This window comes from Acanthochromis polyacanthus, chromosome 20 (genome assembly GCF_021347895.1).
Source record: "Acanthochromis polyacanthus isolate Apoly-LR-REF ecotype Palm Island chromosome 20, KAUST_Apoly_ChrSc, whole genome shotgun sequence".
In the NCBI taxonomy this organism is placed as follows: domain Eukaryota; kingdom Metazoa; phylum Chordata; class Actinopteri; family Pomacentridae; genus Acanthochromis; species Acanthochromis polyacanthus.
This window is the reverse complement of record NC_067132.1, coordinates 26,180,266-26,203,097: the sequence shown is the minus strand read 5'-3', so window position 1 is coordinate 26,203,097 and position 22,832 is coordinate 26,180,266. Positions and strand designations below refer to the sequence as shown.

General features: G+C 41.9%; 2 protein-coding genes and 1 long non-coding RNA gene across 6 annotated transcripts in view; 1 reads left to right on the top strand and 2 right to left on the bottom strand.

The window, feature by feature from the left end:
- The window catches only part of LOC110969113 (disco-interacting protein 2 homolog C-like), an 88,871-nt gene extending 84,184 nt beyond the window's left edge, over positions 1-4,687 (bottom strand). For all 3 annotated transcript variants that reach the window (XM_051940150.1, XM_051940151.1, XM_051940152.1), the window contains exon 1: positions 4,303-4,687. In XM_051940150.1, coding sequence (XP_051796110.1) covers positions 4,303-4,381 — 79 coding nt within the window. In that variant the 5' untranslated portion in view covers positions 4,382-4,687. The remainder of the gene's footprint in view (positions 1-4,302) is intronic.
- On the top strand, positions 4,653-10,881 carry LOC127531279 (uncharacterized). The gene is made up of 2 exons (XR_007938236.1): positions 4,653-4,774; positions 8,343-10,881. It is a non-coding gene; the product is annotated as an uncharacterized LOC127531279 (long non-coding RNA).
- Positions 7,863-21,714, bottom strand: LOC127531278 (uncharacterized). Of its 2 annotated transcripts, none has more exons than XM_051940148.1 (15): positions 17,915-21,714; positions 17,006-17,141; positions 16,798-16,923; positions 16,609-16,657; positions 16,253-16,389; positions 15,812-15,915; positions 15,424-15,534; positions 14,178-14,447; positions 13,048-13,130; positions 12,762-12,962; positions 11,081-11,150; positions 10,057-10,173; positions 9,903-9,967; positions 9,584-9,653; positions 7,863-8,406 (listed from the first exon to the last, which is right to left on the bottom strand). In XM_051940148.1, exons 1-15 carry the CDS (start codon positions 21,569-21,571, stop codon positions 8,317-8,319), a joined length of 5,286 nt encoding a protein of 1,761 aa, XP_051796108.1. In that variant the 5' UTR covers positions 21,572-21,714; the 3' UTR covers positions 7,863-8,316. The 2 variants fall into 2 exon arrangements, with proteins under 2 accessions (XP_051796108.1, XP_051796109.1); XM_051940149.1 differs by having other exon boundaries at positions 13,048-13,127.
- Between the last annotated feature and the right edge of the window lie 1,118 nt (positions 21,715-22,832).

Below are 22,832 nucleotides of genomic sequence, written 5' to 3'. Positions count from 1 at the left end.
CTGTTCTGTAGCTGAAATATCTCCATAAAACCGACGTAAGGCTCGTTTCTGAGACCAAATCTTCATTTTTCAGCATCTTTCACTCATTTTTCTGGAGCCCGCATGTCAACAAATTGTGTGTCTTTTAAATAAAGTTCAATAAAACTCAGTAGATCCACGCAGTAAAGTACCAGACAGACTGGTGATGGGAAATGAGAGTTATGCTACTTTTCCTTCAGGATTAAAGCAGCAGAAACACTTTTATCCTGAAGCGTTTGGGGTCATTTGCTTGCATTGACGCTGCGGTCCTAAATCCTGCAGGACGAGTCGACACTTTCATTTAAATCTGCACCACAAAGTCACATCTGAATGTCACCACAGATACACCACGGCTCTGCAGGGTTTGAGCCTTTTCAGAATAAAATGCATTCATGTACTTTATATTCAAGCCATCTGGCGACATTTTATGGATTTTTTTCAACACATAACCACAGAAGAACCTTAATATTGTGGCGACAGAGCAGCCTGTAGCCTGGTTTTGTCGACATCTTTCATTTAAATGCTGCATTCTGGTGACTTTTTAACTGGGTAATTTGTGTGTTTTAGGTCCAGAACTGAAGGAAAAAAGATACAATTTTGTCAGTTAGTGACATTATAGCTGTTTGTCAGAATAATATCATGTTCTTTGTGAACAAATCTTCACTTTTTTTAAATGTTTTTTGCTCATTTTTGTGCACATTTGCAGCCTGCATGTCAACAAACCTGTCTTCTATCTGACCTGATGAACACATCTGTGCCTTGTCCTGTATTCTGGCGGCTTTTAAAGCGGGTAATTTGTGTGTTTTTGCACTAATTTATGCTGGACATGTTGTAATATATATCAAAGAAAAGCCATAATGAATGCACCAGGTGGCGACTGAGAACAAATGTGGAGCTAATTTTGGTTTTCACAACAGATCCAGTCGCTGTATGAGACAGAATTCATATTTTTAGTTAAAACAGGTCCAGAAGTGAAGAAAAAGGGACATTATTTTGTCAATTAGTGACGTTACAGCAGTTTTTCACCACATTATTCTACCTGTTTACTCTGCTGTTGCCCTAAAATAACTACATCTATGGAGAATTTTGGTATTTTCGCATGCAAATCTTCATTTTTTAGGGTTTTTCTGCTGGTTTCTGCTCATTTTTGTGAATATGTGCAGTCAATAAACCCTTCTTCTAACCAATCTGATGAACAGATTTGTGCCTTTTTGCAATAAATTCTGCGGGAAATACCTCTGTTTATGTAAAATAAACCACAAAATTCTTGCGCCAGATGACGATTACGTTATGTAGGTCCAGAAGTGACGAAAAAGACACGTTTTTTTGTCGGTTATTGACATTAAAGCAGTTTTTCAGAGCAATATTCTGCTTTTTATGAACAAATCTTCACTTTCGAAATGTTTTTCTGCTGTTTTTTGCTCTTTTTTTGTTCACATTTGCCACCTGCATGTCAGCAAACTCTTCTTCTATCTGACATGATGAACAAATTGGTGCCTTTTTTGCAGCAAATTCTGCTGGAAATGTCTTCATTTAAGTCAGAATTCTTGCAGCAGACGACATTTAAGACTATAAAGGAATATTTATGGATGTAATTATGTTTTACACAATAGACTGAGTAGCTGTAGGAGACGTAATTCTTATTTCTAGTTAGAAGAGACCCACTGATGGAGGAAAAAAGGCATTATTTTGCCAGGTAGTGACATTATAGCAGTTTTTTAGAATAGTAATCTGCTTTTCGTGAACAAATCATCATTGGTTGTGTGTTTTTCTGCTCTTTTTTGTTCATTTTTCTGTGCACACGAGCAGCCTGCATGTCAACAAACCCTTAAATCACAGTAAATAACATTCTACCCGACACAAAGAACACATTTCTGTCCTTTTTTGCCTCAAATTCCGGATTAAATGTCATGATTTATGTAGTAGAAAAGAGCCGGCAGGTTGTTTCTCCTCTTCTCTGCAGATGTTCTGCCCTAAAAACTCTCCTTCTACTCCGATAGATTCCTGCGTTTGTCTCAGAGACGCTGAATATGTGGTGCAGCTGTGGTGTTCTGCTGCAGTGGCAGAAATAAAAGGCTGGGTGAAGGACAGTTTGACAGTTCTCACAAATCTGAGGAAAAGACGCCACAGAATTCACCCTGGTGTCGTCCTGTGGGTCAAAACTGACCCGATTTAAAGTTTGAAAACGTGGGAAAAAAATACATATTTTCACAGTGAAACTTCTGATGTCCACATTTTCAGCATTTTTGGGAAGTTTTTGAACAAGTATAACGCCTTTTTTCTCCACTTCTGGACCTGTTATAAATGAAAATATGAATTATGTCTCATATAGCTCCTGAATCTATTGCATAAAACATCATTACATCCATAAATATTTCTTTATAGCCTTAAATGTCATCTGGTGCAGGATTTTTTACATAAATGAAGACATTTCCAGCAGAATTTCCTCCAAAAAAGGCACAAATTTGTTCATTGTGTCAGACAGAACATCATTTATACTCATTTAAGGCTTTGTTGACATGCAGGCTGCACATGTCCACAGGAAAACCAGTAAAAAACTGCAGAATGTTTGTGTCATCTGTCTCGTTTTTTGTCGTTTTGTTGCTCCTTTTTGTAATTTTGTGTGTCATTTTTGTAATATTTTCTCTCGTTTTTGTATTTGTTTGTCTGATTTTTGTCGTTTTGTGTTTCCTATGTGTCTTGCTTGTGTTTTTTGGTAGAAAAAAAAGAAATGTTAAAAATGTTTCTTGAGAACATTCACATAAAAACCAACCAAGGAATGTTCTGAAAGAAAATATTAGAAGTTTTACTGATATATATGTAATCACTTCAGATATTTTTTGTGGAAAATTTTTATTCATTTTTAAAAATATTTGCAATTTTCATTTTTTTATTTTTTTAAAATTTTCTTTCTTGCCAAATTAGGGTTTTTTTTGTTAAATAAAATTTTTCAGGGAAACTTTTCAGGGATTTCTGGAATTTTCTTCCTGAAGAGATTGATAATTTTTATAAATTTGTGGAACTTTTTTTGCTGAATTTTTGGATTTTTTTCAGACGAGGAAACAACATTTTCGTGCCTGTAAATGAAGACAACGGGAGGGTTAAGAGAATATGAAAAGTTTTACTGATATATATGAAATCACTTTAGATATTTTTAGAATTGTTTTATTTATTTTCTGAAAATATTTACTAGAAATTTTTTGCCAAATTTGGGGATTTTATTTTTTTAAATAAAACTTTTAAGGAATTATTGAAATGCTCTTCTTGAAGGCTTTGTAAATTTTCAGAAATTTAGGGAATTTTTTGGATTTTTTTTCAGACAAGTAAACAATATTTTTGGTGTCCATAAATGAGGACAACAGGAGGGTTAAAACAACAACATCTCCTCCTCATCTCTGCAGGTGAAGCTTCAGCTGTTTTTTCTTTCTTACTGCAAAGCTGAAGCCTGCTCTGTATGAGCCTCACACACACCTGCGCACATCCACAGCTCGGCGGACGGAGGTGGCTCAGATCCAGCGGGGAATGAGGCCTCCTCGGCCCGCATGAATTAAATATGCTCCCTCCGTTATATAAGGAGGAGACACTGATGCTGAGATTGAAGCTGTTTGCTGTGTGTGTGGAGGCATTAAGGAGGGGTAGATAGACAGATAGAGGGGGGCAACAGGGGTGGGAAGGGGTGGAAAATATTCCCAAGCTTCCTCCTCCTCATCCTCGCCGCTCTGCAGGCCTCTGAGCGCGGCTTCATCGGTAGGCTCTGATCGGGGGGCATCTGGAGCAAACTGCCCCCCCTCCCCCTGCGCTATTATTTAAAAAAAAATACACGCACACGCTCACACGCACACGCACAGGTAGCCCCGATCGAGTCGCGGCGTCTCAAGGTCAAACAGCGGCTCGGTTCCGGTGGAGGGGGGGACCGTGAAAGGGACCGGGACCAGCAGAGGACAAAAGAGCAGCAGCGGCCGAACCCCGCAGCCTCTGCCCGCTCTGCCCGCACCCTCCGCCGGCCACACGGAGCTGCCCGGCCCGGTCCCCCCCTCCTCCTCCACCTCCACCTCCACTCCCGGCTCACAAACATCTGGATGGGAGGAGCAGGAGGGGACCGGGGGGGAGGAGGAGGAGGAGGGGGTCGCAGGAATGAACGGTTAGATTCCGTTAGTCGGTGGGGCTCCCGGTGCGGATGGAGATGGAGATGAGATAACGTGATAACGGGAGAGGAGGAGGAGGAGGAGGGGGGAGACAGAGGCTGTTTTTCTCCGCTCCCCTCCGCCGCCGCTCGGTTCTTACCCTCTGACAGCTCCAGCTCCAGCTCTGCCAGCCGGGCTCGGATCTCCAGCGGGATCGGCGACGCCTCTCGGTCCGCCATTCGGCTGGCTCGGTAGAAAACACCTCCCCGGTGGTGGCTGCTGCTCCTGCCGCCTCCTCCTCCTCCTCCTCCTCCGCTCGGAAAGCTGCTCCTCGGCGGCCCCTCCTCGGCGGAGGCGCGGAAACTCGGCGCGGCGTCGAGGGAGAACAAAGAGGCTAAATCTCGGTGCTCCTAGAGGCGGCCCGCCATGGCGCCCGGCTCCTCGAATCGGTAAAGCCCGGTGTGTGGCTCGGCTCGGTCAGCTGCCGTTGCGGTGGTCGTGGCGGCGGTACGGTGGTGATGATGATGATGATGATGATGAGGCTTGGTTTGCTGCTCCTCGCCGCTGCCGTCACGTGACTGTACGGAGGAAGGAGGGGGAGGAGCTGAGCATCACCGGCAGGGGGCGCAGCGGTAAGCTCACCTGCAACCCGACCACACCTGAACCACCGGGTTATTTATCATTACTAATATTTGTTCATTTATTTAATAACCTTTATTTTAGGTATCCCATTATTATTTTACTTTAATTCTTTTTTATTTTATTTGTATTATTTGTAAACAAATATTTAAACGTTTTTGACATTTTTTTTTACATTAAACTTGTTATTATTCCAGTAATCTTATATGGTATGGTTTCAGTTTTATTTATTTTGTTTTTATCGTTTATTTTCATTTTATTTATGAACATTTTAATGTATTTTTATTATTCAAAATTTTGTTTCTCTATTTAATTTTACTATAAGTAATCACTTTGTTATATTCATTATTTTGAGTTTCAATTGATTATTGGTAATCTTTCGTTTTATATTGTTATTATTTGGAATTTAATTTTGTTATTTTTTGCATTAATAGTAAGGAACTTTTTACTGCTTTTTCATTTTATTTATTAATTTTCTAGTAATCTTTTATTTTGTACTCTATTCTGTATTTATTTCTGTATTTTCATACTGTATTATTTATTTTATTTTTAGCCTTTATTATCATTTTAGCTATGAAAATTTCTTTATTAGTAGTATTATTAGTATTCTTAGTAAACAATATTTTTTCACTGCTTTTTACATTTTATTTATTACTTTTCTAGTAATCTTACATTTTGTACTTTATTATATATTTATTTGTTGTTTTATTGTAATATATACCATTTTAATTTATTTTATTTTAATTTATTATTATTTTATTAAAATTGTATCTACTTTATGGATTTAGTTTGTTTATTTTTCTCTTTATTTCTTTTAGTATAAGTAATTACTTATTTTATTATTAGTGTTCTTTTAAATGTATTGTATTTTTTATTTTATTTATCTATCTATGACATTATATGATTTTTAACATGTTTTCATTCTTATATATATATATATTTTTCTTTATTTATTTAATAAATAACACAATGAATCTTTTTTGTGCTGGTTTAAGAATAAAAAAGTAATTACATTTTTCAGTGCTCAACAAAATTGAGGATATTTTCCCAACCATATTGCATTATTTATCATTATATTATTTCAAAAGTCGGAAACTCGCTATGTAGTACAAATGAAAATGGTCCCACATTTTTCTTTCTCTAACATTTCTGTGACCAAACATCCTGCTGAATGTTTAGACGAACCAGAAGAAATAATTAAATCTGACCCAAAGTTGAAAAAATTCTGAGCTTCCTACTTTTAATTCAGCTGTTAAAGACAAACACTGTCTGAACAATTATATTTAATTAAGCAGCATTTGGTCAGAGATGTTCTTCTCTTTTACGGACGGTCTTTCTTCTCCTCAACTCCTCGGCTTTTAATGTGGTCGTTCTTTATTCTGCATATGGAAACTCAGCCTCTACAGAGTCATGTGATTAATATTAAAGGTCAAGCGCTCTTTAATTAAGTACAGTATGATTGAATGAGTCTAATGTGGCATCAGTTTGTCCGTCTAATATAGTGGATTTCATTAGTATTCTTGGGCCCATTCATTAGGCCTGTAGCCTTCCAAGAATCAAATCATCCTCATTGTAAACAAGCGCTGCAGCTTCATAAAGGAACAATCAGAGGAATAATGGGACTCATCTGCCATCTGCTGGTTCCTACAAGGAACCACAATAAAGACGTGAAAAGTCAATTTAACCTTCGCTTTGTCCTGTGGGTCCAACTGACCCTTTTAAAGTTTGAAAATGTGTGTGGGGGGGGAAACATGTTTTCACTGTGAAAATTTCCACATTTTCAACATTTTGGGGAAATTTTCTGAACATTTTTTGGTGGAAAAGAAAAGAAATGTAAAAGAAAAATGTTTTCTTTAAAAACATTCACCAAAAAAACCCAACAATTTGGCAAATGTTCTTAAAGAAAATATTAGTTTTACTGATATGTATGTAAGTAATCATTTTAGATATTTTTAGGATTTCTTTGGATGATTTTTACTCATTTTTTTGAAAACATTTACAAGAATTTCTTGTCAAATTTGGCGGACTTTTCTTTTTAAATAAAATTTTTAAGAGAAACTTTTAAGTAATTATTGGGATTTTCTTCCTGAAGGTTTTGTACATTTTCAAAAACCTGGGGATTTTTTTTTCTGAACTTTTGGATTTTTTTTCAGACAAGGAAACTTGTATTTTCTTTAAGAAAATTCACAACAAAAAAATCCAACCAAAATCCAGTGAAATTCGCTGGATTTTGGTTGATTCTGTGAATTTTCCTAATGAAACATTTCTAGCATTTCTTTTTTCCCCACCAAAAATGTTCAAAGATTTCCCAAAAATGTTGAAAATGTGGACATCAGAAGATTCTCTGTGAATTTTTTTTTTTTCCCACATTTTCAAACTTTAAAACGGGTCAGTTTGACCCACAGGACGACACGAGGGTTAAAAGAGGACATTCAGTTCTGTTCCTGTCTATGAATCTATAAATGCAGCGGTGTGGTGAGGAAACGCTGAGATGAATCAACACATAGAAACACAAAAACTTTAACATCAAAGGCACTTTATTCAATATTTGTTCAATACTATGTACAACTGTACAAAGAAACATGTGCCACAAACACGCCTGCTCTTTACATTTAAAACTTCATATTCCAAACAAAACATCGGCTTCACTACAATCAGATTCAACTTGTCAAATACAGGTCAAGTTCTTGGTGCTGAATCAGTGTTAGTCTACAGACTGTCAGTAAATACGTCAATCAGCTGGAGGCCTGAAGTGACATAAAAACACTGCGACACAGAGGTGCATCAGCTGGACATGAGACTGAAGCTGCAGCACACAAAAACACTCCTGTTTGACGGAAATAAAAATATGCAATAAATGAAATCCTAAAACCAAATGTTAAAAAAATCACGCAGTGATAAAGGATTGGTATTCAGTGCTTTTCAAATTCAGTTTGATCCCTCGACTGGTAAGAAACTCACTGGACCTCGGTTCATTACAGGCCTTAACATGTGAAAATGGAAACAACCTGTGTGACGAGCACTAATATTTGTAGAAAAAAACCTCTGGTGTGCCCACAGGTAGGCTAAAGAATAACACAGATGTATGAGGGGAAGAAAAAAAAAATCACCAAAAGGAGTTCAGAATCACAACAGTGAGGAAAGAGAAGAAGTGCCGGTGAAATCAGCAAAACAAGAACAAATCTAAATGGAACCTGGCTCTCCATAAACTGACTTCAACTACAAACCAAGAAATAAAACTAAAGTAAAGGAGCAGATCAACATTTACACTTCATTCAGGACTCCTGCATAAAAACCTGAAAAGTTGCCTTTGACAGCCCCGGAGCCAAACCTTCAAAAAGTCAGACCAGAGTTCATTTTAGATCCAATTTAAAGTTGATTTAAAGTCCCACAATCTCTCTGCACGGTGCTCACAGATTATTCTTCACAGTCACCACGCAGCCCACTTATACAATCAGGACATTACAACACGGCATTTTAGACACTCATAGGACCAAAAAAAAGAAAAAAGTTCACAAGTGTCTCTTTGTCCGTCTTATCTGGGGATGTGTTCTTCCTCAGAGGACGGCGGCTCGTTGGATGAAACTCTCTGGCAGATCTCAGCGTAACTCGGTTTCTTGGACTCCTGGACAACCAGAACACAGAGCAGGATTCAGATCAACGTCATGACCAATCACATCCCTCTAATATCATTTTCAAGAACTCAGTTTCTGTTCTCCACAGACGTAGATTTAAAAGTGGGATGCACTGGACATGTTCCTCTCCCTGAAAAGTTAATGGAAATCCGTGAGTCTGTTTGTGAGTGATGTATTTTAATTGTATGAAAAGTGCTGAATAAATAAAGTTTGATTGACTGATTGATAACGTTGTGCACAGACAGACAGACGGATAAAGTAACAGACAGACAAACGTGCTGATTGTCATGTAACTCCTCGTTCCTTGGCTCAGTAAAGATAGTCAACACTGAACAGAACTCAACACTCAAATGCTGAGTTCACATTCAGGATTTTTTTCTCTGATGTTGCCCTAAATAATATCCTCATTCTTACGAGTCAACTTAAAGGGAAGAATTCGAACAAAGGAAATCTTGGTCGACTGAAATCGTGTGAAGAAAAACCTGCATCCTGCAGTACAGAACGATCTGCTGCACCTCATTATCATTCTGCTAAAGGAGGAAAAATGTTCTGGTCGTTGGTACGTAGAGCTGAAGGGAGGAGAAAGACGGCAGGTTTCTACTGTTTTTACATCAACGTAATGCTCACAGTACACTGAGTTCTCTCTACCTGCAGCATTAATTAAAGATAAATCAACATATAAAGACAACATATGCAGCACATAAATCCTTTGAACCTGCTTATTTTATACTGAAATTATAAGATCAGAGCAGCTGCACATAATCACAGACTTTCTGAAAACAGATCAACCGGTGATTCAGCAGAACATTGAGGCCATTTCCACACAGATACTTACAGAGATGAAAACTGTCATCGTTTCTACTACTAATGACGGTGAAAACTAAAACTGACAAGTGATTCTGACATGTAGGAACAGAATATGTTTGTCTACGTTTGTGCTGCTGTTTGCTTCTGCATGCTTTGGGGCTCAGACAGAGGTGGACTATAAACATGGAGTCCTGCCTTAAATTCTATTTATTTTCCATTTCTCATTAATTTTAAAGTATCTAAACATGGCTAACATGAAACATACACTGACCTGGTATATGTCAGGTTAAACAGAGTGGTGGAGGAGCTGAATACAAACAAAAGACACAGCAGAGTATTTGAAACTAAATGAAGTCTTACTGTGACTGGTTCCTGTGGGAGCTGAACTGGTTTGACTTCACTGCTCACCTCCACACTCTCCTTCACTTTCCTACAGAGACGAGCAGAACAATCTCAGCACACGCAGCTGGAAGCGTGACAGCTGGAAAACCACTGCACAGTAAACACGTGAAACAGCTTTAGACACAATAAGTGGAGAGGCCTGGCTGTGGCTGTGGATTGGTAACGGTGTTTAACGCAAGAACGAGCAGCAAAGAAATGCAGAGGAAAGGTGAAAATAGAGCATTAAGTGGAACAGCCAGAGGAGAGAACATCCAGCTGCTGTCTCAGAGATACTCACTGCTGAAGGACTGATTCAGGCTCTTCTGGCAGTGATGTGTTGGAGCTGCTGCTTCTGACTGGACCCTGAAAACACAGCGACCATCGGGGCGTTTATGAGTGTGTTTGTGACTTTACTTTTTACCTTTTGATGACATGAGACTCGGTGAACAAACCTGGGTGTTGCTGTTAGCAGCAGCTCTGGTTGTTGTGACGTCGCTCGTCGTAGAAAGAGGAGGGAAACTCGTCAGACCGAGTTCGAGAGGAGACGGCTGACGAGGAGGCGTTTGACTCTGTGGATTTTACACAAACACACAGTCAACACAATGTCTCAACAAATAACGCTTTTCCACCAGCACCTACTCAGCTTGACTCTACTCTGTGTGAGGTTTTCCATTAGGACGCAGTACCAGGTATCATTCTGGTACCTACTCGGCCGGGGTTCTGAGTCAAGCTGATAATGCGACGTCTACAGAGTGCAGGCCACTGATTGGACAGGGAGTGATGACGCACGAGAGCCACTCCTTCACGAAAACCAAACCCACCATTTAAAAAAATAAAAATAAAAAATGGCCACAGCAACGGAGTGCTTTTACTTTGAATCTGATAAAAAGCCACAGGCCGAGCAGCAGGTCTACCATGTCCTCCACTGTTGTGTTTTTGTTGCACACAAATGACATTAAGAGACTTCCGGGCCGCTGTACTGTGACAAGTCCACCCATGATGAGGTGGTACTTAACTGTAATGGAAAATGACCTAAACCGAGCCGAGTCGCGTTGAGCCAAGTCAATGCTGGTGGAGAAGCACCTAAAATGAACTAAAACATCAACACTGATCTGTAGCTGCTTATTAGGGATCAACTCGTGTTGTTTTTCAGACCCAACGTGTAAAAATCTTGGTGTAGAAACGCAGACTGGCACAAAATCCAACCTCAAACTTTGTAGAACTGCCTTTGTTTTTGATGTTTTACATTTGCTTCATTAAAAGAGAACATTTCAGCATTTATCTGTCAGTGATAAGTCATTTTGGATAACATGGAAGCAGGCAGAAGATGCTGTGGTTTGGTCAGTGCAGAAATAGAGGGGTGGCTGCATCAGAGTTTTAAATTGCCTTATTTTATCAGGAAGCTGTTAAAACATCATGCTGATCATATAAAATACTGAATATCAGATGTGATAAGTGGTCAGGCTGGTAACTCACCTGACTGCTGTGAGTGGATTTGTCCCAGGATCTCTGGTTCTCTCTCCTCCTCTGGCTGAAGTTTCCTCTCCTTCAGAGCAGAAAGACACAGGAGAGCAGCAGAGTTACTGCAGCTCTGAGGAAAGTCTGATTAATATCTCTGCATTCAATATTTCCCTCTAGTCTGGATTCCTATTCCACTAATATCTGGAAGGTCTGTGACTTAGATGTTATTTTAGACTCTGAGTTGTCTTTTGATGTTCTGGTGGCCAAAGTTGTTCAGTCTGGGTTTGAGCAGCAGAGATAAAGGATCAGGTCATTCCTGTAGGGTGTCTCCTGCCTTCACCCTAAATCAGCTGGGATAGACTCCAGGCTCCCACGACCCTAATGAGGATTAAGCGGCATATAGATGAAGGATTGATGGACTTTATTCTGGTATCAGCAAGACAAACACCCAAAGCTGGAAGTTAAATCCAAATGCTGCTGCCTGGCTTTTAGAATGCACCCAGAGAGGTGAGCATTGTTCACTCAGCCTCACTTATCTGCTCTGTCCTGTAGAACTGTGTAGTAATAAGAACAACAAAAACACTCTGGCTTGTTTGTATTTCTTTAAACCAATCACAATCATCTTGGTCAAAATGAGATGAAGGACTCAGCTTCAGTGTTCCCTCAAAATAGTGGTGTGTGGAACGGTTTTGTTGAAACATTTGCATGCAGAGAGATGAGCACTGAGAAAAATGAACAACCCACAGAGAAAAACCCAGCAGGGCTGGCCCACTTTCTCTCTTTCCAGGATAAATTGATATTGTACATACATTTTTTGGCTGGATTTAGGACAGAAATTACAAACAAACTCTGAAACATCTGTCCCTTTGTCTGGGCTCATGTCAAGACTGTCAACAAAAACTCAGTGGGATGCAAGTTTGTTTGTGTAATAGAAGTAAAGCAGAAAAACCACGGGGTTTTGTGAAAGTGTACAGTGACTTTAGCATTATAACGATAAATGTTACTCCTTCTGTCCTTGTCTCTACCTGTTTAAGATAATTTATGATGTTTGTTGTTGCTCATTTGGCTTCAGACTTACAGCTCTTGGTTAGTTTGTAAGAAGCCAATGAGAATGTGAAATGGACCAGAAAAGCAAGGAAGAAGTTACTATTTCTGTCCTTGGTCAGGACTGAATCAAGCTAACTACAGGTTAGACTTCTGTCTATAAATAAACGTTTATGTTACATTCAGTAAAACGAGTTCACAGAAATCTCTTTGTATTTCATGTTATCATAGAGTTTGAAAGATGTTTTCTGTGGTGATACACACACATTGGTAGTGATGTGTTTGTATTGAACAGAGGCTGTGAAGGCTACACCAGCTAGCACTGAGGTGAAGTCTATTGAGAAAAAATGTAGGAAGCATCGAAAAAAAGCTTTTGATGGTTCAGATTAAAAGAAATTAGTAAGAGCAAGGATAGTAGTCTAAAGAAAAACAAAACAGATTTATGGCAATGACAGAAGGAGGAGACAAAAGTGTTGCACTGCAGCTTTATACCAAATTATGTTCATTTAAAATATTATTTACATCAAAAGTGGAAGGACAATATGGCTAAAATGTAGTTTACATTTGATCATTTTCTGAAACATTAACAATGATTAGGTTGGAACGAATACTTAAACATCCAAACTGTGAAGATGAACTGATGTTTTGTTACCTTCCTGGTTCAGAAATTGGGGACATGACTTGCTTGTTCACCTCCATCCTTCCTCCTCTGCCCTGACGGTGTGAGATGCCTCGTGAACGGCCTCGACTCGTCTTCAGAGAGGAGCAGTGGTCCACTGACAGCTCTGAAAAATGTGAGGAGACATTGCGTTGGGACTGCCGGCGGTCAAGGATTGACCACTTCGATCCTCTCCTGGAAGAAATTAAAAACGTTATGTTGGCCAGCAGCAGCCAGAGAAGATAACCAAAGCAGCAGCTAGAGACAGAAGAGAAGCTACCTGAGCCTGTGTGGGATGTTTGGTTTGAAGTTGGTCGCTGCAGCAAACCCGTTCATGAAGCCATCCATCAGTAGTGGAGGCTGCTGACAAAAGCAACAACAGCTTAATTACCTCTGAGACAAAACACGACGAGGAACCACAGGGCTGCTGCTCGCACATTCAGGGAGCCATAAACAGCAACGGCAACCACAAATGAGAGAAAGTAAACAAAAAACAACTGCTCTCACGCCTCATTTCCACATAGTTTGGCTTCATGTCGGTAAATTAGGACAATAATTAACTGTGCAACCTGTTGTTCAATGCAAGGAAATGTAATGTCATTATAGATGAATGGAAACGTAACTCAGAGATTTTTAATGTCCAGTTTTATGTATGTGCATGAAGTATTACTGCTTCTAAAACAGGACTAAGGATACATGGAGAGGAATAAGAAGGAGGTTGTTCTGCTATATGTGGGGCCACTTTAGGAGAAATATGGTGTTACAGAACGTATGAACCACTACAGTGTGTCTGTTGTCTGTATGATACACAGCTAGCGTGCTAAACTTGTTGAACTAGTTCTTTGGTAATTACAGATTTAGATGATTTTTACTGTCAATGTAGTAAAACAACTGAACAGCCCATCAGCTGTTCATTTTTCCAACTTCCTGCCACGTAATCCCGATTCTCCGTCACTCAACACAAAAGTTAAACATTTTCAGTGTACTCAAGGCAAATTCAGGACCAGAAAAACAAGATCCAGTTGCACAGACGTATCAGAGAGTAGGGAGGCTCCCTTAGGAATGAATGGAGTTCTGGCTGAGTCGTACACGTGCACAGAGCTTTAATCTGTTTGATGTTGCCAGCAGGCAGATGGGTCCCCCCTATATAGAGCCGGGTTCTGCTCGAGGTTTCTTCCCTGTTAAAAGGGTGTTTTTCCTTGCCACTGTCGCCTTTGGGCTTGCTCTGGGGGTCAGGCATTTGGGTTCTGTAAAGCGTCTTGAGACGAGTTGACTGTAATTGACGCTATATAAATAAAATTGAATTGAATTGAATTGAATTGAATTGAATTGTTGGTACAGAAATTAAACGTGTTTCTGTCATAATTAATCAACTTCATGTTACACAAGTTAAGCGCTATAAATACTCACCTCGTCCCATTTTTGGTATTCTGCAGCAGCTGAGGTCCACATCTCATTGGTCAGGTCATACGGCGGTTGTGTCGGCATGTGGGCGGGGCAGGGCTGCTGGTAGGTGGTCGGGGGGAAGTAGGAGTAGTGATTGGTGCACTGGTCCAGCTGGGCGGGTCTGTAGCCGTTGTTCGGAGCGTAAGAAACAGCTGCCATTGTTTTGGCCTTGATCCTCGCCATGATGGGCTTCCCGTTAAACATCTGAACCTCTTCCCTGAGGTACGTGTACGCCTGAAGAATAAACCGAAGCACAGAAGACATCACGTTAACGACACGAGCTGACAAACATAATACTTAAAGATTCACTCAATAAAACTCAAGTTCTCTTATGCTGCTTTTTATATGCCAGAAGACACCATGAGGGAAAAAAGAGTCAGAACATGCATTCAGACATTCATGGTTTCACATGTAACAAACGATTGTGCAGTAGAGCGTAGTTTGAGCGGAGCTGAGCTGGTGTGCTAGAGCTGCCATTAGTGGAGACACTGGGGCAGAGACTCCTTAGATCTGCACATTCTAAGTGTAAAGTTACATCAAAGCTAATTTAAGGCGGATATAGGTCTTTATAATTGGAAAAAAAACTTCTAATTATGTACCGTGACATGCAGAGATGGCCTGTCAATTGTTTAATCAGTGACTAAAGAGGGACTTTAAGTTCTTGGCACTGTACAGACAAACAATACACAATTGTAGCAATTTGCTGTGAAGTTATAATACTGTACGAGATGAGAAATATCTTCTCTTTATCACTTATCATTGCATCATACAACATTATCAACATGATCTTAGAATACTGCAGCTGGAAAAGCAAGTCACACAGCTGTGCTCATAAGTTTACATATCCTGGCAAATTTAGAAAGACATGTACCATTGTTTAATGAAAACATGAATGATCAGAGCAAATACAACTGTGAGATAATAAATAACTTGTCTGACCACTAACCCTAAATGAAGGAAAAATGTTCCATGATCAAACATATTTCTTTAAAAAAAAGACAATATTTCACAAATTTTGCCAGGGTATGTAAACTTATGAGCACAACCTTCCATCCATCCATCCATCCATCCATCCATCCATCCATCCGTCCATCCATGTGACAAAATATACAACAGAAGTAGATATCCTGCATTTTTCCACCAGCAGCTCTTCCCATGAAACATCCCTTTACTCCTCATGAACAAAACGAGGTGGCAGGTTGTATTTTACCTGTTGTGCGTCGGCCTCTGATTTGAAGGTAATGAACCAGCAGTCGTTGTTCACAAACTCACAGCTCAGGAACTTGGGAAGGTTCTCTCCTTCAAAGAGAGCTTCCACCTCCTGGATAAACACAGTGACATCACTGACAACGTTACATACAGAATTAACTTTAAAGATTCCCTGCTTTTCATCAGCTTGATTAGAACAACATGACACTGATTTAAATTGACAAACAAAGGCTTCTAGTCACAACATATCACATCACAGTTTGAGCCGACTTGTATAAACTGCAGCTGTCGTGTCGTGTCGTGTCGTGTCGTGTCGTGTCGTGTCGTGTCGTGTCGTGTCGTGTCGTGTCGTGTCGTGTCGTGTCGTGCTGCGTTTGTGTAGCTCTTGCCTCTTGAGGTGTGGTGTCAGGAATCTCGCGTAGGATGACAACACAGCGGCTCTGTCTGGGCCGAACTTTCTGTCCACATGGAGTCACCTGGACCTGCGGCATGGCTGCCAACCAATGAGAAGACAATGTTTCAGGATGACAAACCACATTCATCACTCTAAAGCTATTGCTGGACTCTTTATTGGTTAATTATATTACTGATTCTTTTGTCCTGATTCAAAATTGGAAAAGTGTAATTCTGTCAAGACAGAATTAATTTGTTTTGCAGAAATGGAACTCTTACCATGATTTCTATTCCTTATTTACATTAAACTTATTAAGATTTGAATCAAACACCTTTTTAGACCAATTCTGGTTGCATATCTTTCACAGCATGAGATTAGCAAATCTGGCTGCTGGTAAAATTTGCACCCTGAATAAAAACTCAAACACAAAACTTACATTTCAGAATATCAGAGATGAGGTCGAGGTCTGTGGTGAGATTCTTGACCTTGTCCAGACTGGCCAGGGTTGCGATGGAAACGTACTGATCACTGTCCATCTGAGACTTCAGGTACAAATCACTGCCGAGGTTTTCCCTGAGGACGGACAGAAGAGCTACTAAGAAGAGTCCAGAACTGAGGAGTGTTGATAACGGAGAGGTTACCAAGAATTATGAGACTCTAAACATGTTAACATAAATACGTTAATGTCCAAAAAAGAAAAATGTCTATTTACATGAATACAATGCACAGCCACACAGCTTGTTGTGTCCCTCACAACTACAGATAAGGGCTGGGTGTGTGTTGACTTGTTACCTGGTCAGGCAGGACTCCAACACTGTTCTCAGTTCCTGTCTGATCTCATCTGAAATCACAAGCATTCATGACTTGAGCTCACAGAGGCATTGCTCCTGCTTTTTTCTTTAATTTTGATTCATTTTAGTGTAGTGGAACATAAATACAGTTCATATGAACCTTATAAAGACGACTAAATCAGCATCTTACCTGTAACAAGTGGGTCACCAGCCTCTCCATTAACTACAGGGGCTTCAGCGGTCACTGCCTGATACTCCAGTGTTGGATCAGCCTCAGCCAGCCCCATGCTGTGCAGCTGAAACTCTGGCACATATCCTAAAAATCAACCCCACAATAACTTGGCACCATTTAATAAACCAGACATGTATGCAGGAAAAGGCAACTCCATCCTTCCTACCTTCCTGATCGGTCAGATCGTTGGGGACCTGCAGCCACGACTGCTGAGGGTAGGCTGCTTCGGGAATATTCAGGTTAAAGCTGTGATTGGTCCATACCTCAGCATCAGGGTTAAGGATAGGAGCAGGAACAGGTGCCTGGAAACAAAACACAGAAATATACGCAATATTTAAAGAACAGAGTCTCTGAAATACTGTTAAAAACCTGAGTTGCTAACATGTTTAGACAACATGATTAATTACATTAACTACAGATAAGATAGCAGAGAACTGTGTGTGTGCAGGCTTCGAGTTTTACGAGTAGAGAGAGAAAACATGCAGCTTAAATCTGTAACTGAATTGAATGAAATCCACAGGACTAAATACGTTATTCACAAATATTAACAGTGAAGATTTTTTTCTATATATTCTACTTAATCACATTAGAGCAGACTATACTTAAAAGCTGAAGTGTTAACATTTCATCCGTCAGTTTAAAATACATCTACAGAGGACCATTTCAGATAAGAGACCTTCTGAATAAGTTGGCTCAATCTTACCAAATCAAGGCTTTCAGAAGACGTACATATACCTGAATTAACAATTCTTTTTAGAATTTATTATTTCATTCTTCAGTCGAGCTGTGAGCACGTATCAAGGACGTATGCATGAATAACTTGTTCTGCAACGTTTTTCAAAAATGAGTATTTAAGAAAGTGCCTGCTTTCATTCCAGTCATGAACACTTTGTTTTCATCTGTTCAGTGTGTTTGGTCTGTACATCAGTGTACCCATAAAAAATGTAAATTACTGAGACACTCAAGTCCTTCTTTCACAGAATCCCATGCATCTTTTAAGCATTCTGGGAATAAGACAGCTACACTGAATGTTTTCACTCCACCCAGTCAGCCCACATGTTGAGTGAACACTTACAGACGGAGTGCAATCTGTGTGCCAGTCCCACACACAGGATCCCTGAGGCATCACAGTGCTGTAGGGGTACGCTCCCAGCAGAGCCATGGAGGGCTGCAGCTCCGACACCGAGGCTGGGATCATCTCTGCGTCCATCTCCTCCTTGCTGTCCCTCTGGCCGGGTTCGGCATCACACGCTCCCTGAGCCCAGCCCTCACAGCTCTGTTCCAGGCCCAGCTTGATCCAGGGTTGAGGATAAAGACGGCAGACCGAGGAGTCTGCATCATCTCCCAGCAGCTCAGACACCATCTCCCTCATCCCTCCCTCCTTCTCTCCCTCCTCAGCAGCAGCAGCAGATGATGGTTCACAACCTAGGAGGTGAATCTCGTACGATGGAGTGGAGGCATAAATGTCGATCTGACCCGGGTCCACTGCCATCAAAGTGTGATCCTCTTGGCAGTCTGAGGCTGAGGTTCTGTCATCCCGACAACTTAAGTCATCAAGAATCCCGTGTGAGTCACAGCTGCTGGGGGCAGAATGGAGCTCAGTGCTTTGGGATGGGCCCTCAGGAAGCAAAATATTATGAGGTTCTGTCCAAACATCACTGTCTAACGCAGGGTTCCCTTCTGGTGATGTTTCCGTCTGAAGACCATCCATGTCTTCCATTTGATTTCTGCCTGATGAATCTTCAGCTTGAGGTAAACTGTCACCAGCTCGATGCTGCAGGTCAGCATCAACTAGAGGTTTCTCACACGCAGACGAATAAAGATCGATCTGACCTGAACCCACTGTGATCAAAGTGTTTTCCTCCTGGCTGTTTAAGGCTGAGGTTCTGTCATCCTGACAGCTCGGGTTGTCAGAGGCACAGGTGCTGGTATCAACCACCTCCATGCTTTGGGGCGGGTTCTCAGTAACTAAAGTATTTGTTGTTTCTGAATGAATATCAGTCTTTGGGGCAGAGTGCTCCACTGGTGATGTGTTCATCTCCATGTCAACCATGTCTTCCACATGATGTGATTGAGGTGAACTGTCAGCATCATCGAGAGGGTTTGCACAGTCAGAGGAAAATATTTCTGGGCTTTCAGAGGTTAGGTGAGGACAGAGTGAGAGCTGCTCGACTGTATCTGATTTATGCTCGACTGGCATCAACACCAGCTCACCGGTGTACGTCTGCTGTGGGACTGTTGTTTCTTCTACTTCCTCACATTCATTTACTGATGCTTTCTGTGGTGGATTTGTCTCCAGTTGGATTTGGCTGCATTCGCTCTCAGCAGCAGCAGTTTCAGCCTCAGATGTGCTCTGAGAGGCAGCTGAGGAGGAGGGAGGAGGAGAGGTGGGAGCAGTAACAGAAAGCTCACTTTCAGCAGGAGGGGGCTGAGTGAGACGACCGTGACTTGAATCCTTGATGCTGCTCTCAGATTTCTCAGGGCCCTGAGGAGTGATGCTTGAATTTACAGCCACACAGTCATCACGGTGTTCGGACAACTCGTCACATTGTTCATCTCTCATCTCCGGCTGGGAGGTGTTTTGTCTTGTTTCAGGTAAACCAGCTGGATTATCGCCTCCCTCATCATGCCTACTTGCCTGAGGAATATCTGGTTTCAGATTTTTTTCAGTCTGTCTGTCGTCTCCACTCACCAGGACATCCTGGAGAGGCTGATCTGAGCCAGACAGCGCCTCACGTTCAGTTTTCACAAAGATATCAAGCAGTTTGTCACAGTGACCAAACCCAGCATTGCTTTTCTGATGACTATCTTTACTAGAAGGCTTAATGCTGCTCAGCCCAAATGTTGGATCATTCGAATTAAGATCGGTTTTGATGGATCCACTCTGCTGGATTTTAGTTAAATCTGACAGATGTGTCACATTAGTGTGGCAGCAGAAAGCGGTCAGCTCAGTGGGCAGTGATGACGCGGTGGAGATGGTGGAAAACGACGACACCTCAGTGAGAGAGGTGTCTGCTGTGCCGCTGTGACCAACTTCACCATCTGAAGCGTGGACTCTCACAGGGATGGGCTCACTCTGCTGGGAGGGTTCATCCAGCTGACAGAGAGTATCCCCCTGTTCTTTCTGGAAATCTAAAGATACGGGGCTCTGACCGGAAGAATTCAGTTCAGGACTTTCAGTGTCTGAATGTGAATTTTGGACGTCCTGCTTTGCACTGAGTTCAGCCTGAGGCAGAAGGATGTCCACAGGCCTCAAGTCAGAATTCACAGTCTGATCTGCTCCTTTCTCCTGGAAGTTGATCACTGTTTCTTCTGTGGTATTAAAGCCTCCCTCCACTGCTTTGTGGTCCATCAAGTTCACAATCTCCTCCTCTGAACTCACACTTGTCTTAAATCCACTATCCACACTCACATTCTGCTCTGTAACTGTGATGTCCTCTGACTCCTTCACTGCTTCACTCTCAGCACACTCACTCTCCTCCTCACACATATTTCCTACTGTGTGTGCCGTCACTGAGCTCGAAGCATCGTATGTGAATTCATCCGTGTCCTTCACAGCTGTCTGCCAATTCAGAACTTTGAGCTGAGGGCTGTCGGGTGCAGATGCCTGAGGGTCCTCGCTGTGTATGTGATCGCTGGTGTCAGACAGAGAATCCACCAGCTGAGGAGGAACAGCGGGTTGTGTTGAGACAGTTTGCTCTGCTGACAGCAAATTATCAGTGAGTGTCTGTAACAAGATGATGGAAGAGTGCTGAGCAGCAAGTGACTGCAGAGAAGCTGCTTCCTGCCCATGTGACTGCTTGGTCATTTTGGGTTGTGTGACATGTGTGTAGTGGCAGGCTGTCGATGCCTCTGAGTGTGATTGGCTGCAGAGCAGAGACTCCACGCTGCAGGGCGGAGCAGCTGTTTCTGCTTCAGCTGTGAGCACTGACTGCGTTGCTCCAGCTGTTTGGGACTGGTCATGTTCAAGGTCGTCTGCGTCGATCGGACAAATGCTGTAGAAGCTGCGGGTCCTCGTTTCCAAAACTTGACACAGCGTTGTCGCGACGACGCAGACTTCCTCGCCATCCTCCTCCTTGTGCTCTGCTCTGGGGGAATCCTGCCGTGTCCCCCGACACTCGCTGACCAGCGGAGGCCGGTCATGTGACACCTCAGTCGCTGTGATGCTTCCTAGCCAGGGAGCAGAGTGTAACCTGGAGGGAGCTGGCAAAGAGGTGGCTGGTTTGTGCAGCTTCTGCCCCACTGGGGGCTGACTGAACCATAAAGCCCTGAAAGTGGCATTGTCCAGAATCTTCTGTATGACTGGACTGTGTGTGGACACCTCCATAGAGGGGTCCGACTTGGGGCTGGGAATGGCGGAGCGAGTCACTCCTGCCACTGTGTCCGTGTTTGTGTGTGTGTTTATAGCTGCCTTCTCCTCCTGAGTGTTCGCTGGTTTAAGATCCCTCTCTGTCTGCTGGGTGTCGTCCCTGCTGACCACGACCGCCTGCGTATCAACGTTATTGTCCAGTTCTGGGTGGGCTTCATCCCCGTCCAGAGGGGTCCCCCGGGCCGGTCCGTCTGGCTCACGTTTCTCTTCTTCCTTCAGGCACACATGTTGAGCTAAAGCAGCAGCGTGTTTCCTGACCTGCTCTGTCGCCTCACTCAGCCCATCGTGCAGTGGGGGTTGTAACAGACTGCTCCTCTCAGACTGCAGGCCGGGGTTGAGCTCCTTACTAAAGCAGCACCCCATCTTCCCCGACCTAGAGTGGGAATAAAACAAAAGACTGCTATGGCCACACACACCAAGAGCCTACACAACATGAGACAAATTCATGAGCAGCTCCTCACGACGGCTCAGCCACATGCAGAAAGAGAAACGACCCTCAACTCCCCCTTGCTTCGCCCCTTCCCCTTCCCTTCCCTCTTTTTCCCCTCCCCTGACCAGAATAGCAAATGTGAAGCAGCTCACATGTCCCTGCCACTCAACAGACCACTGCACACTGCTTTATGTGTGTTTATGTGTGTGTGTGTGTGAGTGAGTGAATTTGTGGGAGCCCTAGTTAGGCTACAGTTTGAGAGAGGTCAGCACATGGCCCAGCAGCCCACCAATCACAGAGCAGAGCTGCATCCGGGTCCACTCCTCTTCCTCCCCCCACCATTCACTCCTCTTTCCATCCCACTGATACCTTTCCCTTTCACTTACATCAGTGTCGCCTCACTGCTTTAGTTCCCCCCTACCCTCCGCCCTGTTCCTCCTTACAAGGCCACTGCCCACTGCCCCCCCCCCAAATCTCTGAAGCACCAGTGGCCATTTGGGTCTCAACAATCAGTCTGATTGCTCTGTAGTGGTGGCTAAAGGCTGCAAACACTGATCTCAGAACTACTTAAGAATCAACTTTTATAGCAGTCACTCTGTACACACAGCATCTACAGCATGTCCTGAAACAAGGACACAATTCTTCATTTTTTCATAGTTTTTTGGTTCCTTATCTGAGTTGAGAGTGTAAAGTTTGATGAAAGTTCTATACAAAAAGTAAAGCCCTTTGAGGCACTTTTGTGATTTTGAATAACATAATAAAACTGACTAGACCAGGGGTGTCAAACTCATCTTAGTTCAGGTTCCACATTCAGTCCAATTTGATCTCAAGTGGACCGGACCAGTAAAATCTGAGAGTAATAATCTATAAATAACCACAATTCCAAATTTTCCTCTATTTTAATGCAAAATTGTTCACATTTAAGGAATTATTGTTTTACAAAACATGATGAACAATCTGAAATTTTGTAAAAACAAACAAACAAACAAAAAAAACATACATTCCATTTCAACAACATGCTTCAGTTCAACCAGTTCAACCCTAACCTTATCATTTACACATTACAACTTACAGATCAGTGCCTACAAAGACACAAAACATTTAGTCATCTCTATCTTTAGAATCTGGAATTGAACTATATAGTATTTTACTTCATGATCGAACCAAATAAAAACAAACAAAATATTACAAAAA

What these genes read in the sequence shown, in the direction of transcription:
- LOC127531278 (XM_051940148.1), bottom strand. Translation starts at nt 21,571, where the DNA reads ATGGGGTGCTGCTTTAGTAAGGAGCTCAACCCCGGCCTGCAGTCTGAG. An exon ending in TGGTGACCCACTTGTTACAG is followed by an intron (nt 16,658 to 16,797) that starts GTAAGATGCTGA and finishes TTGTGATTTCAG; the next exon opens with ATGAGATCAGACAGGAACTG. An exon ending in CAGAGGCCGACGCACAACAG is followed by an intron (nt 14,448 to 15,423) that starts GTAAAATACAAC and finishes TTTATTCTTCAG; the next exon opens with GCGTACACGTACCTCAGGGA.